A 15,567-nucleotide genomic window follows, 5' to 3' on the forward strand; every position below is an offset into this window, starting at 1 on the left:
TATCGCCAGGTCGAGGAATTAGCTTTAATGCGGCGGGACAAATTGGGAAGAGAGAGGGGTGGGGGGGGTGGGGGGTGGTGTAGGGGGCTTTATTATCATTAAATGGGTCATTGTGGTCCAGGCCAGGGCCACAGAGAGACACACACCGTGTGGGGCTATCACCCTACTTCCTCTCCATTTCCTTCGGCCATTAATGTGCAAATGTGTGGCCTCTCCGACACTGAGACATGAGCTGGGAAGTTTGGGAATTGACGAGAGCTAACTGGATACGGCTGGAACAAGAGTGAACATCTAGGTATGCGTTTCATTTGTAACACGCATGTATAGCCGTGTGTGCGTGTGTGTGTGTGTGTGTGTGTGTGTGTGTGTGTGTGTGTGTGTGTGTGTGTGTGTGTGTGTGTGTGTGCTGATGGGAGGGAAGGTTAAGAGAAGTAATCATAGCTCTTTATGAATCGCTGTGTGTGAAATCAAACTTTTTCAAAGACCACAATGATTGTATTCTAGTGCATATAACGTCACTATTCAACAAATCCCCGATTATTTCAAGCACCCCAGGTAAATTAACTCTCTGTACAATGTGTTCCAAGGGAACACCCTGATGTTCGGAACATGGGATTCTGTAAGCAAATGTTGGATTGGAGCCAAAATAACATGTTATCGGCGGCCGATTGTTGTCATTTGTCTCTAGACACAGCTGTGCATATAATTAATCCATAAGTCTGATGCATATTTTTGTCATGCAACACCTCTGCACACACCGAACTGAATCACTGACTGACAATGAGTCATTTTCCAGTCATTGTGGAGTACTCAGTAAGCCACTGAATCATTTTGAACCCAACGGACCATGAACATAGGGGGTTCAGAGGGGATGTATCCGGATCAGATTCATCTTAGATTTACCGATGCCTCCCAATCGTCTGTCATAAGGGCTTGTGGATCCAACTATACTCACACTAAACACTATACACTATACTCACACTAAACACACTTTACTCACACTATACACTATACTCACACTATACACTATACTCACACTAAACACACACTATACACTATACTCACACTATGCACTATACTCACACTATGCACTATACTCACAGTATTCACATACTATATTGAACTCACAATATAGTATGCATACAGTATTTAGTATTTAGATCCACACCCTCCACCCTACAGTGCCACCAGACAGATGGCGTCCAGCGTCCTGTGGTGTCTGTGAGGGCCTCCTCCACACCCTACACCGACTAGCGGGCACTCGAGTGAGCCGCAGCTCCTGACCTTTGACAGACGGGGTCGCGTGCGTAACGCACACCGCTGGCCTCCGCTTGAACCCCCGCCGAGTCGAAAACACAGCGTCGTCCCCGCGGCGACGCCGGGGTCCGCGGGGGTCCCCCGAGCCTGTAACTCTACTCAGGGCTCTGCCAGCACCTGGCACAGGTGACCTGGGGGCCACAGGGGCCCCAGAGACGTACAAGGGCCACAATGCCGAACAGAGGATCTTTCCAGTACACACACACACACACACACACACACACACACACACACACACACACACACACACACACACACACACACACACACACACACACACACACACACACACACACACACACACACACACACACACACACAGACAGACAGAAAAGGAAAACCTTCCACAATCCTGTCATTGTCGGTGGTAAGTGGAACCTCGGTTCTGGGGTGGATAACTAAGCTGTTTGCTGTAATGAGAGATGTCATCTTTACAGAAGCCTTGTTAGTCCGTCTCCAGAAACATTGTTTTATATGTAGATCTCAACACAGATTGTAAACCGTAAAACCCGTCCTGAACAGCAAACACCCACATTGAGGGAGACCTCATTGAAACGTTGAAGGCCAGTGTATGCTAATCTAGTCGGGTGGTACCTGAGCTGGGACAGCACGATCTGCAGGAAGCCCAGGGCTGAGTGGAGCTCCGACTGGCGGCAGGCCGGCAGCAGCCAATCAAAGCCCTCGTTTAGCAGCTTCTCTTGCGACAGGCCGAGGCAGGCGCTGGTCTCGAAGACCTCGGCCACGCCCACCAGGTAGGAGCCCAGGGGCCCCCAGAGGGCCAGCCTGCGAGAGGCCTCCGTGGTCTTGTCGTAGAACTCTTTGGCCGTCTCGTTGAAGGAGGAGGCTAACCAGCCCGCCTGCGCCCCCACGTCGAGACCCCTCTCCTGGAACAAAAAAGGATTATTCACAACTAATTATGTTGATAGAACACAAACACACTGTTATGTTGTCTTTGTCTACCATTAAACAGATTTTATTTTTCTTTGCGTGGCAATAAAATGTATTGAAATATAAAAATGATGTAAGATAGCGCCGATTAGGATAAGATCCTTTTGTTTTTGCATACATTAATACATTTGTATTCATATTGTAATTTCAAGGAAAAGTGTTGATTTGAGTATCACAGTGCGCCACTGAACATTATCACAGATAACCGTTAAGAAATGTTATGAACACAACACACCAACTACCTACACAAATACTGCACATTTTGCTTCATAATCTTTGGAATAACTCATCAATAAACCAAAACAGAGGGTTTATGTTTCCCTATATCATGTGGTCCAGCTGACCTGGAACAGCAGGAGCAGAGCCAGCTGCCCCCTCCAGACCAGCGCCCGGCGCCCGGGGGGGCAGGAGGCGGGCAGGTGTCCCAGCAGCTCGCAGGCCCGGCCCGCCACGTCCTCAAGCTCCACCTGCCGTCCCACCACCATGAACAGCAGCAGGAAGTTCATCAGGCCCGCCTCACTCAGATCCTGCATCTTCTTAGCCGAGAACTTGGAGTAGATTCTGGTGGAGGAGTGGAGAAGGGTGGAGGAGGGAAGGGGTTACAAAGGAGGGACGGAGAGACGGAGGGGGTGGAGTGCTAGATGTGTCTGACAACAGGTTATGCTAGGGCCTTCTCAGAACGACAGCGTTTTGTTTCATGAACATAATGAACTACGAGAGGTTGATAATGATACTGGCCTGTATATGAGGGCATTGGATCCCGCCTGTTCTTGTAGCACTTTAGACTTTAAAAAATGAATGAAGCAATCAAGTAGCTTGATGGATGGCAGCCCAGATAAGGCCTTCATGCAGAGACTCTGGAGCCCTGGAGGTGTGGGGCTCACTGTTCCATTGAAGCCAAAGTTTACTGCACTAACGTTAGCTGCCAAGTGCCCATTTAAAGCAACCCAATGGTTTAAACGTTGCTTTTCTCCGTTGCCTTTACCTTTTTGTCTTCCTTCCACCTCAAAATACTTTTTTCTTTCTTCTGGAGGTGATATTTTCACTCGTTGACTAGAAATGCTGACTTACTGATCTCCACCCACCCAATCCCACCACCATCTCCTACTGCCCCTGAAGGGGGGAGTGAGTGTGTGTGTGTGTGTGTGTGTGTGTGTGTGTGTGTGTGTGTGTGTGTGTGTGTGTGTGTGTGTGTGTGTGTGTGTGTGTGTGTGTGTGTGTGTGTGTGTGTGTGTGTGTGTGTGTGTGTGTGTGTGTGTGTGTGTATAGGGAGCACAGAGTGATAGAGCGAGAGAGTGATAGAGCGAGAACCACCCAGCACGCCGTTAGATCTTGCGGGCACCGTGGAGAAATGCCTTTAAAGATCATGTTAAATGTCAGAGACACTCAGGCACACCACAGTGGGTGCTTGGTTACTCTCTCTACAGCCAACCCAATTTACTGCAAACACCAGAGAGATCAATACCCACACACACACACAGACACACACCTTCCTTGTGGTTTGCTCTCCCGGCAGGCTTGAGGGTCCCTCTCCCCAAAACAAAGATATGTGTGTGTTTGGTTGTGTATGTGTGTTGTGATGTGTGGGTGGGCAGGTGTGTGTGTGATGCTGCACCCAGGTCAAAACACAACAGAGAACAACCTGAGAAGGCCGGCTTGAAGGCGGTGCAACCGATACCACAGTAATAATAAAATAAATGAAAAAAAGTTGAGAGAGATAGCTGTACGGAGCGAGACAGGGTTAAGAACAACAGCAAGAAACGGCTCAGCCGAACCTTCAAGGGCCTGCGAGGGCAGAGGTGGGCCAGCTCGCATTCAGGGGCCAAGCAGAGAGGAGGAATGTGCTTCGATGAACACAAACACTGCCAAACACAGAGAGGCTGGTCGGGAACAGTGCTCGGAGAGGCAGAGGCAGAGGCCCCATTCGAGTCTCGGGTTGTGAGGCTATACCCATTCTCAAGAGGTCACATTCTGGTTCCCTCTGCAGATAAATCTGGCCTAAATAACAAGGTAAGCCTTTTTACAAATTTTGAAAATGTGAGGACCAATCATTGCTCAGGGACGGCATGATGGGACCAATCAGTGCTCGGGGGAGGTCGTTCCAATTCATGACGAACAAGCAGTGCCGCATTCTGCGCCCCGAAAAATGTAATAATGGCCGGTGTAGCAATCTACGGCGATCAAAACTGTTTTCAACCGTTAGAGACTGAATAATGATGTTAAAAGATTACCAGAAATCAGCACTGAAGTTATACAGAATATGTCTTTGCATACTCTTGCAAGGATTCGCGCAAAGGCGAAAAGAAAGAGCGTCTCTGCGATTGACTGGTGTTTGTCGATCCACGCTAGGCCGCGCCCATACTTTGGAAATCAATTGCTGCCGAGCCGAGGCCAGGCTGATATCCGTTGCTGAACACAAAACGTGAATATCTGTGTGGTCTCCAGAGGCTAGCCTCAGTCTCCCTTGGCCCAACATCTCCCGGCTTATCCTTCTGTCTGTCTGTCTGTCCGTTGATCCCTGACAGCTTTCTTTCCGCAGGCAGCAGATGCTGTTAACTCCCAGTGTCAGGAGATCAACATGCTCCCAGTCCACCTCATTAACATGGCCGCCGCCGCCGCCGCCACAGTTCCGCTGAGCCCGACCGGGAAATGGGAACTCTGCCGAAACCGCTGGCCACGGTGCACTCTGCCACAACCCCCCCCCCCCCCCCCCCCCCCACTCCAGGAGAGGGGAGAGGGGGTTAGGGGATTGAGCATGGGTGTCCTGGACCCATCCCAGCCCAGTATGGTGGTTGCCAGTGCCTACCACCCACTACAACCCCCCCCCCCCCCCCACCCGGCTACTCAGCCGCCCACCCACCCACCCTCCCCCCTCCCCCTATCTGTGCTGGAAACCATCGCGGCTTCGTTAAGGCGAATTAACCGCCGCGCTCGTTAGCTAATTAGCCTCCGTGTCTGCGGAGCCGCCGAGCACGTTCCAGACAGAGGGAAGTCATTAGGTGGGCTTAGCAGCGGCTGCCTGGCCCTGGCACCCAGCCGTGGGGGCCGGGGATGTGGGATTGCCCCTCGGCCCGGTTCTGACGCGCACCATCAGAGTGTGTAATCTTTGCTTTCTTCCATTTGTGCACTGAAGACACACACACACACACACACACACACACACACACACACACACACACACACACACACACAATCAGGCAAACACTAAAGAAAAATAACCCAAACCCTTTCAACTGGCCTGGGAGCAGGTGCACTGGTTATGATCTGTGTGTGTGTGTGTGTGTGTGTGTGTGTGTGTGTGTGTGTGTGTGTGTGTGTGTGTGTGTGTGTGTGTGTGTGTGTGTGTGTGTGTGTGTGTGTGTGTGTGTGTGTGTGTGTGTGTGTGTGTCTGAATCAGTGTACGTGTGCCCATGTGTAGTGCATGTCAGTAGGGTGGTTCTTGGCTCCTGTCTGAGTTGAAGAGCAGGTGGTTGACTCCTAAGGCACCTGCTCCACCAGGGGGCCTGAACAAATATCAAAGACACTGGGAGACTGCGGCCCACCTGGCACGTACACAAACACTGGCGAGTGCACACACGCAGATCCACCAAGAGCGTGCATGCTCACAAATGAGGCGGACTTGCAAAATCTTCCAAGTTGGAATTGCAACAAATTAAAGTGTTTGATAAACAATCATTGAGTCCCTGCCATCATTCCTCGAGGCTGGATTTATTAGAATACTGATATAAAGCATAAAACACAGTATAGGCACAGTGTATACCAGGGTAGGAAATTAACTGAACTACCTTATTTTTTCTATATTGCCTGACTATGATTCAACGACCCATGATTCAATGATGATATATGATTCAACACACACACACACACACACACACACACACACACACACACACACACACACACACACACACACACACACACACACACACACACACACACACACACACACACACACACACACACACACACACACCAATAGCCAACAAAACCCTGCCAAGTCTCGCTCACTGTGCTCACCTTCCCTTCATCTGCCTGCGGGGGGCGCCACTCTCACTGTCCTGGGCCAGGCAGAGGTACAGCACCCTGAGGAAGATATGGAAGGAGGTGGCCGAGCGGTACAGCTGGGTGTGTCCCGGGGAGCGCAGCGGGCCAGGGGAGCAGCAGCCCCGGGCCTGCTCCATCAGAGCCAGGGGCGTCCTGCACACGCTGCCCAGACCCGACACCCCCAGCCAGGGCACGCTGAAGGAGGCGCTCTGCGAATGGGTGGAACATGTTTTAAAAACACACTCGCCTTTGATATTTTTTTTTTTCAGCCCTCAAGCCAATAGCAAATCATTAATATGCCAAACAAATGTGAATAATTATTGTTACACCATGGCAAAGGAAATCTTGGTAAATCATGATATGCCTCACTAAACCAATTATACCAGCTCATTTGGTTCACTAAAAAATGAATCTGTTTTATTTATTTTTTATCGTTGCTTGCAATTTCTTGTTTCTCTTACAATGCAGCGACAGAAAACAGCAAAATAAGACGAACACGGTTAGCAGAACCCCTCATTGGAACCTGTATGTAAGAGTTGGCGTCGTGGGGGTTTGCCTCACCAGGTTCCTGCTGTAGTAGTCCCACAGCGTGGAGACGGCCGCGGTGCTCGGCTCCCACAGCAGACACAGGCTCAGGCAGCAGTGCACGTGCATGCGGACCTGCTCCTCCGCTAAAGGGGCCTGTGGGTCCAGAGGGAGCGTGAGAACAAGTGTTTAGAATGCAAGCCAGTTACTTTGGGCTGGGTGTGGTGACACAGTAACACGCGTTTTCTCACCCTGGGGCTGCATGTGGTCTTGAGGAGGTCCTCAACAAAACTCCAGTTAGCTTCAAGTTGCTGCTGTGAGTTGAGAATATAGAAATATAAAAAAATAAATGGGTGTTAAAATATTAACAAACAGGGTTACACAATTGTTTTGATAGAAGAGAGAAAGATAGAGAAAGACAGATAGAAATAGATAAAGATAGATGGATAGACTCTCAACAAAACAGTATGTATTGGAGCCAAATTACTAAAGTTAAACAAACAGCCAAGATATATACACCTTAATAGTTGATGGCCAAATGTTACAATCCATCATTTGGAGAGACAGAATACCCAAGACTTCTCGGTGCAAAGGGAGCAGAAAACTCTTTCTTGTAATCAACGCTGGGCATTGAAACACAACCACGTCCGTCCTCCCAGTACCTTGCTCTGCAGTACGCCGTTGCGGCCGTACTGGGCCAGCTCTGCCAGGTGAGTGACCAGCCACCATGTGAAGCCGAGCGGGTCTTTGCAGAGGCTTGGCAGCCCAGCGTACTGCTCCGCGGGGGGCCTGCCTTCCACCAGGGGCTGCAGCAGCTGGTTAATGTAGCTCCAGAATGACTGATGGAGAATAAAACACACGGGACCATGTTTAGAGCACGAATGATGCATGTATGACATGGCACAGTTAACACGGGAGGACACTCTGTCTGTGTGTGTGTGTGTGTGTGTGTGTGTGTGTGTGTGTGTGTGTGTGTGTGTGTGTGTGTGTGTGTGTGTGTGTGTGTGTGTGTGTGTGTGTGTGTATGTCTCTCTGTCTCTGTGTGTGTGCGTGTGTGTGTGTGTGTGTGGTGTGTGTGTGTGGTCACTTAACGTTGTTTTGGCTCACCTGCGTGTGTAAAGCTTTACTCCTGTGACCCAGCAGCTGCATGATGAGGAGCCACAGCTCTTTTGTGCAGGTGCACAGGTAATGGTCGCTAGCCAAGGCCTCTGTTGGCCTCACCTGCAAAACAAGCGCAAAGCGACGGTTCAAACCCTGGGCCATGTTTTTCACACTGGACCAACTGCATCCAGGTATTATAGACTGACGGCAATCATTGAATGCATCTCAATTTGGATGAGAAATCAACATCAGTTGTGTATTTTCTTTTTTCAGTCATTTCCAACCGTTGGGTATTATCTAATCTGGGATCCAGCAGTACTACTTTGTTATAGCAGAACTTCTGATCCAGCATTCCTACGATGTTACAGCAGAACATCTTAGCGGAAACCAAAAGTGTAAGCGGCTGAGTTACACCTTGTTTTACAGTTTCTATATTCTATGGAGGAAAATTAATTTGCCTGCTGGGATAAAAAAGTCAAAAGGGGATTTTAATAAGTGTATTTTTTACAATAGCCTGTCTAAACGGTGTGGATTTGAAATCTTTACAGACACATTTTCTTTTTTTATACGGTTCACTACTACTGGCCGAGTTTGTGTTCACCAATTACACACCTACAGATCTCCGCTCCCAGCAACATAATTGGTAGAAACAAATACGCAGCGAAAGACTTTAGCTCGACTGCCATCAAACTTTTATATATTCATCTAAAGATTAATGATTTGAGAGACTAGGTTTCATCATACGCTCCGTATCATCGGTGCTTCTGGATCAGTGTGTGTGTGTGGGGGGGCCTAATGAGGGGTGGCGGGCCTCCCTACCTTGCTGTACTTGCCCATGGCCAGGCCAGCGAGGTCACACAGCAGACTGCACAAGTGAGCCTCAAACAGGCTGCTGTCAGTCAGGTTCTCCCCAGTCAGGTTCACAAACTGGTGGGCGTACACTACCTGGCCTTGGAGGTGTAGCAAGGAAGAATCACATGCAAATAAGTAAAGAAGACTTTGGTTGGTAAGCTGTTCGCAAACAACATACCCAGTGAATTAAAAAAATAATACATTTGAAACGGAGAGTAGGCAGGATTTGGATGAAATTCCGCTTAACCAAAATAAAACGTCTCCCAACTCTCCCACCACATGATTTTTAATCATGCATGTGCAGTTCAGCGTAGCTGGGAAAAAAAAGGCAACCAGGAACTTGACTTTGTAGAGAAACTTCCTTATTGATAGATACAAAACTAGCCCTTATTGGTTATTGATTATTATTATTGGTCATAAATCACTCGTAGAATTGTGTTTATGTTGCACAATATTGGATATACAGAGTAACTAGATCCTTTTTCAGAAATTTGGCCTACCGCTCCTTTAATTGTTGGTATTATACTGGAAAATCGACTAACTACGGTAGTTACCAATCTTAATATATTTTTCAATTCAAATGAGTAGTGTTTGATCCAGGGTAGTACCTCGCATCTTTTGCCCGAGGATGTGAAGGACCTCCAGCACAGACCAGTGGATGTCCAGATGCAGATGAAGCAAATGCCAAGCAGGAGGAAAGATCTGGGGGTTTCAACAAACAGAGGTTTTACATTAGAAACACACATTTCATAATCATCCTTCATAATCAAATGGAGATGCAGTGTGGATCACAATGAAGTGTTTTAAAGGAGAAGCAGCAACGGCAGCAACGACAACAACAGTAGAGTTTAGCGAGGGGCCATGTGGCGCTACCTTCCCCTGGTTCTGCATGGTGAAGGCACTCTGCAGGTTGGCTGGCAGGTCTTTGAGGCGCCCTATGAGTAGAGTTAGTCCAAACAGCTCCTCCAGGAGAGCCGACGGCAGCTGGGCCTCCTGACCCTCGTAGGGGTGGGTGGGGCCCTCCTCCAGACTGCTGGACACCTCCAGGTACCTGCATGGACCCCCACGCACATGTCAGATCAACGATTCAGGGAAATCCTGGGGCACGGTTGAACGCATGCATCGAATACAACAAACAAGACACACACACACACACACACACGCAAACACGCACACACACACACAATACATTACGAAACTCAAGAGTGTGAAAAAAAGGTTGTTGTAAACATTTAATTCCTGCATCTTGAATGTCAAACAGATATTGAACCATTATTATTATTATTTAAGATGTATTATTAATTACATTGTATGGCTTCCTAGGAGTAAATAAAGATATACTAAGTCTGAAACCACTTGTGTACCAGCCAATCCAATGTGTATACATATGTTCAGATTGATATCATAATTGCCACGCCAATGGATGGAACTACATAATACATAGAGTAACAGATCTAGTAATAACATACATGGCAGGTCAGTGTTTTACAATGTGTGGTCAATTACCTGTGCAGAAAGACCTTGACATATTGGAGGAACAACACACAATGTTGTCTGAGCTCCTCCGCTTCATAGTGGAGGTTGCCAGCCTGACCTGCCCACACATACGCACAATATTACACAATACCAGTTGAGCGTTTCACACAGGTCCTTTCAAACTGTCCCTGTTATATTAAGAGTGGTTACACAACATTGCAATTACTGAGAATGGGCCACTTGGAACTCGTTTTGTCAGTAATAAACAGGTGAAGGAGATGGCAACATTTGAATTGATGAATGGAGATATGAAGAGAAGAAAGACAAAATTTGTGGAAATTGTGACTAGATGTGTAGGTTAAAGTACTGGCACAAGCCATTAATACCGGCACAACATGAAGCCATTTTTTTTTAATAAGTTCACTGTTCATTTGACTGACATGCAAATGACTTGGATTGTTCTGCTGGAAAGCACCGTCGGATAGCACCGCGTGGGTAGCGTATCAGCTGCTGGACAGTATGGAAATATAAAGGCTGTCAGACAGCCCAGGTTTGCATGACTACGGACCGTGTGTGGAGGCTCACCAAAGTCATGGGAACTGGCCTGGACCAGGGCCTCCAGCCGCAACAGCCTTTGACTGGAATAGAACAAAGAGAAAGTGAAACCACGCAGTGACATCATCACCAGGAATGAGCAATGCTTTACACCCCCTCCTCGCCTTCTCCCTCCACACGCTGACTCCATTTTAAAAGACTTGTCAATTCAGACTTTTTTCGGGCCATTACCATGCTTTTAGTTTTTTGGTAATTCATTTAGAAGAGAAACAGAGCTATTACTTTTGCAATGTCAATAGCGCCAGCAATAAATCAGCTAATGATAGATTAGATTACATCAAATAAGATGAGACGTTATTGATCCCTTGAAAACGATTTTCAGGGACGGGGGGCAACAAATGCAGTGTAATATATATATATATATATATGTATTTGTTTTTTTATGTATTTTATGTATTTTAAATTCCTTGATGTATTCAACTGAAAGTGTATTGACCATGTATCTACCACCAAAGTTAACCAACATTGTAGACATTGCAACTAAAGAAGTATATATATTTTCTCACCGCAGGAGACCAAAGAGCATCTTGGTGGATTCCACCAGGGCCGTTTCCGTGGTCCAGGGGAAGCCGAAGATCTCTACGGTATCTGCCTCGTAGTCCGCAGGGGCCGGGTCCAGACGCAGCAGCAGCCTGTGAAGAGGGGTCAGCCATGGGAGTGATGCTCACGCCAAGACTGCGGGATCTGACCACGACTTGGTTGGGACTTAAAAAGGTGCTGTAGTTAAAATTGAAGAGCTGTAATCACAGTGTAATTTGTTGGAGAGGACAGCTGTCAGCTGTTTGTGAGTGAAATGTTCTGTGACAATATCAGTTCTGGTTGACTGCGTGCCTGCCTCTGTGTGAGACCATTTCAATTTGAGACAGTTTCTGGTTTATTTCTGACCAATCAGCGCATTGCTTCCTAGACGGAGGGTGTTTATTTTCAAAATGTTGCTGTTTTTCCGCTTTCTTCCTTCACTACTATCAAATCATACCTACAGCACCGTTCAAAAGACCACCTCCGTATTTCTTTGGTTGACCCTTTGAATGTTATTGAACAACCTTCCGATACAAATTGATTCCATGGTTACATCAGTAACTATTTTTTCATTTGGAAAGAGGTAAGGGATTACTTTTGCAATATTTGTGCTTTCAAGCTCTTGCTAAAACGGTAAGCTATTGCCTGACACCAAGTTATCCAAACTCCTGTGTTGATGGATATACAAGAGGGAGGGGCTGTCAGAAGGAACATGTTGTTGGTAGGATCACAAATGAAATGTGATAATTACTCATTCAATACTATGTACTACACTACAACTGTTGAATGCAGCACTGCACTAAATACTTCATGACGTGGATACAGCTAAAACAGTATAGCATGTACCTTGTCACCACAATGATTCAGTTGAAACTATAAATTCAACTGTAGATGAAATGAGAGCTACTTCTGAAAGTCACTTCGACAAATCAACTTTACCGCTTCATGATGCCGTTCATCATGTACCCCTCTAACGACAGGGACTGACCCGGGCCGTCCCGAGCAGAGGCGCAGCAGAAGCAGGGCGGTCGGGACCGGGACAGCTCACAGAGGCCGTCCGATGCGGAGGGGGACACGGGAGGAGTGAGCGATTGGCTGAAGTCCTCCGTCATGTCGTCGCTCGCTGTGGAGTTTTATTTGGCCTGGTGAATTGTGGAACATGTAAGATAAAAAAGGTAGATAAAAAAACACCAGCTGACTCAACAATCAACACTCGACATATTAGACATGATCTGACGTGGTTCTCTTTGTGCCGGATAATGAAACACAATGAAGACACCAGACATTCAGACTTGATATGGACAAATTATAGAGTAGGCCACCTTTAATGTCTGAAATAACTAACGTTAGTCTAACAGTGAAGGTTACCATTTAGTAAACATTGACGATAAGAAGTTGCATTAAAGCTAGCTGAGGGCAGATCGACAGACACCGACATGCAAAATAACACGAGCACATACCGATATGCAATCGTTGAAACCCCTTCTACTTATTATGTCAGTTTGATACTCCGTGTCGATTAAATTGATAACTCTAAGAACAACACGTCCGCTTCTTCCCATACTGTGTGTTCATTCTCTCCCGCGTTCAGTCCACACATGCGCGTCATTGGCCGTGCGTGCGACGTGCTCGGCGATTGGTCCTAAGTTGAGGGGAGGGCGTGGCCGTTTGGGGCTGATTCGCGGTGCCTTGCTCTCATTTAGCACGCACTGGTTGCAAATGTGTTAATGTGTTTACTTAATGTGGGATAATGCCAACAATGTAAAGTGTTATTGCAGTTACGCAATTAACAAACACGACTGTTGTCGCTTTAGATATGTTATCAGTGTGTCATTCAACAGCTAAAAGTCAAGAAGCAACGTTCCCGTATGTATTTGTTACCACCTCTCAGGCTCAGCCAATATAACGCAACGTGTGCGTGTTTACCATGTTTCTCCTTGTTTCGTATCGCAAAATGTAACTACACGAATGTCCCTTTCTTTTCCGCCTATTCAAAAATGACTCCATAAGTTGACAACAACTGTACGCTGTTGTTAAGCCTAATTTCCATATGCAGATCCGTCTCCGCCGACAGACAGTCTTTCTCGCCATCACACCATTTCTTGAATTCTAATGCATTCTCACATCTTTTCAAAATCCCTTCCGACACCCGAAGGATATTCTCCTCTGCATTAGGGCAATAGCTCATGTTAGGTCCGCTCGGATTGTTTAAATGTAGGCTATGTTTGATAAGGTCTATGCATTTACTTATTTGCGTTTTAATTTGCCTTTTTATTGCTAGACGAGAAAAAAATGGAGCGCCGAGGGAGCTATTTCTTTACGATCCGGCGTCAGGCTGTATTAATGGTGTAAACTGGGAGCTAGTCCATCTTCAAGAAGCACCTTTTCCTTTCGACTGGACATGCACAGGTAAACGGGTTTCTCCTACGCTACACATCCATTCGGATCTTGCAAGGCACTGTAGGCTACATGAAAGAAAGTGTCATTTGAACCTGTTTTTCAACCCCCGCCCGTTGCCTTGTATTCTCCACAGCATCGCTTCCAGCCGTGCATAGCGATTCATTTGTATTACTGGACAAAGATTAGAAGTAAAAAAAAATATATATATATATCCATTTGTCGGCCGGGATCGTGGTTAGCAATTAAGTGGCATATGCATGGGGAACCACTGACATGTGTGAGCTATACACACAGTCATGTATAGGGCTATTCCTACAGGCTACGCATTCCAGAGTGTTGATTATATAGCCTAGCATTAAGAAAGTATACCTACCTTGTGTCAGGCGCTTGATGTGTGTAGGTAACATGGCCATATATCAATCGAATGGGTCTCGAATGCGTCAATTCAGAAGCTTTTGACACATAATAATACACATTTTATTTCATGGATTAGTCTAAAACCGGATTTTAAAACAATGTGTGGAACTGTTTATTTTAGTATTAGCTATAAAAAAAATAGCTTTATTCTATGACATCAATATTGATAGTGTCTGCAGTAAAATTACACTCACCCATTCCCTTCTCTGACCTATATGGTTTGACCTCTGAAAATCACGTTACAATCCCACCATTAACGGTCTTTTTCATAAAGTAGCTACCCTTAAATTCTCATAATGGGTTTGCATAATGACTTACATTCCCTTTTTCTCACTGGGTCCATTCTCTAAAAAAGATCTCCACAATTTCCCAAATAGAGGCCCTAGTCACTTTTATCTCCTGAGGAGAAAGAGCAAAAAAAGGAAAAAAAACGTGTGGCTCTTGCTTGATCAATTAAACTCCTGAAAGCCCCCCCCCCTGCTACCCCTCCTTTAGCCCTTTCATTCCACAGCCTGAGAGGAATATAAAGTTATCAGTCTTCCCAAGCGATATGAGGACGGAAATAAGTAGTTTGTCTATAAAAATGTCCAGGTACTTTATCAGCGTCCCAGCGGGCCCCGGGGCCTTGGCATCGCTCAATGCGGTGCTCTCCCGCACTCCACGCTCCGCCATGCCTCATCATCGCCGCCGCACCCCACCACCCCCCCACCTCCATGTCTCATGTCTGTCTGTCTCTTGTCTTTCAATGCCTCTTTCTGTCTCTTTCTCTTCTTTTTTTATCTCTATTTCCCACCCTCCTTTCCCTTTCTCCCCCCCCCCCCCCCCCCCCCCCCGCTCTCCTCCCTTTTTCTCTCCCCCCCTCCCTCCCAGCCTAGCAGCCGCCTGGGGGCCTGTTCACTGAGTGGGTGTTGCAGCCCCCGCCCCCCCACCCCTCACCCCTACCACCACCACCACCCCCGCGGGCCTCAAAGGGATTGACTGGCCCTCTGTCCCCTAGTGAAGGTTATCGATTTCATTCAGGGCGGCCCGGGAGATTGGAGCTGAATGATGTTGTGGACTTTAAACCGTGGTCAGACAGCGTTGTTAGCTGTTGTTCAGCGGGAGGGTTGGGGTGGGCGGGGGTGGGGGAGAGGCCCTTTGACCATTTTATTATTGTGGGAAAAAAAAAAGAGAGAAAAATATAGATACAGTACATCAATGGAACTTATGCCTCATCGGCGGTGTTGAATTTATCCCTCAAGGGACACATTATACTGCTTGAAAATATCAAGCTAAAGTGCCGTTTTTGCATAGAGATAGAAGTTAGTTCTCAAAGTGACAGTGCTTCTGTTTTCCATTCTGTGTGTGTGTGTG

General features: G+C 47.0%; 2 protein-coding genes across 4 annotated transcripts in view; one reads left to right on the top strand and one right to left on the bottom strand.

The window, feature by feature from the left end:
• The window catches only part of mms22l (MMS22-like, DNA repair protein), a 23,782-nt gene extending 10,732 nt beyond the window's left edge, over positions 1–13,050 (bottom strand). Inside the window, exons 1-15 of one of the 3 annotated variants that reach the window (XM_056602992.1) lie at positions 12,858–13,050; positions 12,337–12,520; positions 11,385–11,510; positions 10,849–10,901; positions 10,294–10,381; positions 9,661–9,838; positions 9,396–9,489; positions 8,755–8,885; positions 7,942–8,055; positions 7,497–7,673; positions 7,086–7,148; positions 6,871–6,990; positions 6,283–6,518; positions 2,610–2,826; positions 1,912–2,201 (exon numbers count right to left, since the gene is read on the bottom strand). In XM_056602992.1, coding sequence (XP_056458967.1) covers positions 1,912–2,201; positions 2,610–2,826; positions 6,283–6,518; positions 6,871–6,990; positions 7,086–7,148; positions 7,497–7,673; positions 7,942–8,055; positions 8,755–8,885; positions 9,396–9,489; positions 9,661–9,838; positions 10,294–10,381; positions 10,849–10,901; positions 11,385–11,510; positions 12,337–12,509 — 2,060 coding nt within the window. In that variant the 5' untranslated portion in view covers positions 12,510–12,520; positions 12,858–13,050. Of the gene's footprint in view, positions 1–1,911; positions 2,202–2,609; positions 2,827–6,282; positions 6,519–6,870; positions 6,991–7,085; positions 7,149–7,496; positions 7,674–7,941; positions 8,056–8,754; positions 8,886–9,395; positions 9,490–9,660; positions 9,839–10,293; positions 10,382–10,848; positions 10,902–11,384; positions 11,511–12,336; positions 12,540–12,857 lie in introns of all 3 variants that reach the window. The other 2 variants (XM_056602993.1, XM_056602991.1) reach the window with 2 other exon arrangements.
• LOC130391754 (neuroendocrine convertase 1-like) overlaps positions 12,970–15,567 on the top strand; it is a 93,618-nt gene continuing 91,020 nt past the window's right edge. The window contains exon 1 of the mRNA XM_056602012.1: positions 12,970–13,263. The gene's annotated coding sequence lies outside the window, so the exon portion shown is untranslated. The remainder of the gene's footprint in view (positions 13,264–15,567) is intronic.

Source organism: Gadus chalcogrammus, chromosome 11 (genome assembly GCF_026213295.1).
Source record: "Gadus chalcogrammus isolate NIFS_2021 chromosome 11, NIFS_Gcha_1.0, whole genome shotgun sequence".
Taxonomy (NCBI): domain Eukaryota; kingdom Metazoa; phylum Chordata; class Actinopteri; order Gadiformes; family Gadidae; genus Gadus; species Gadus chalcogrammus.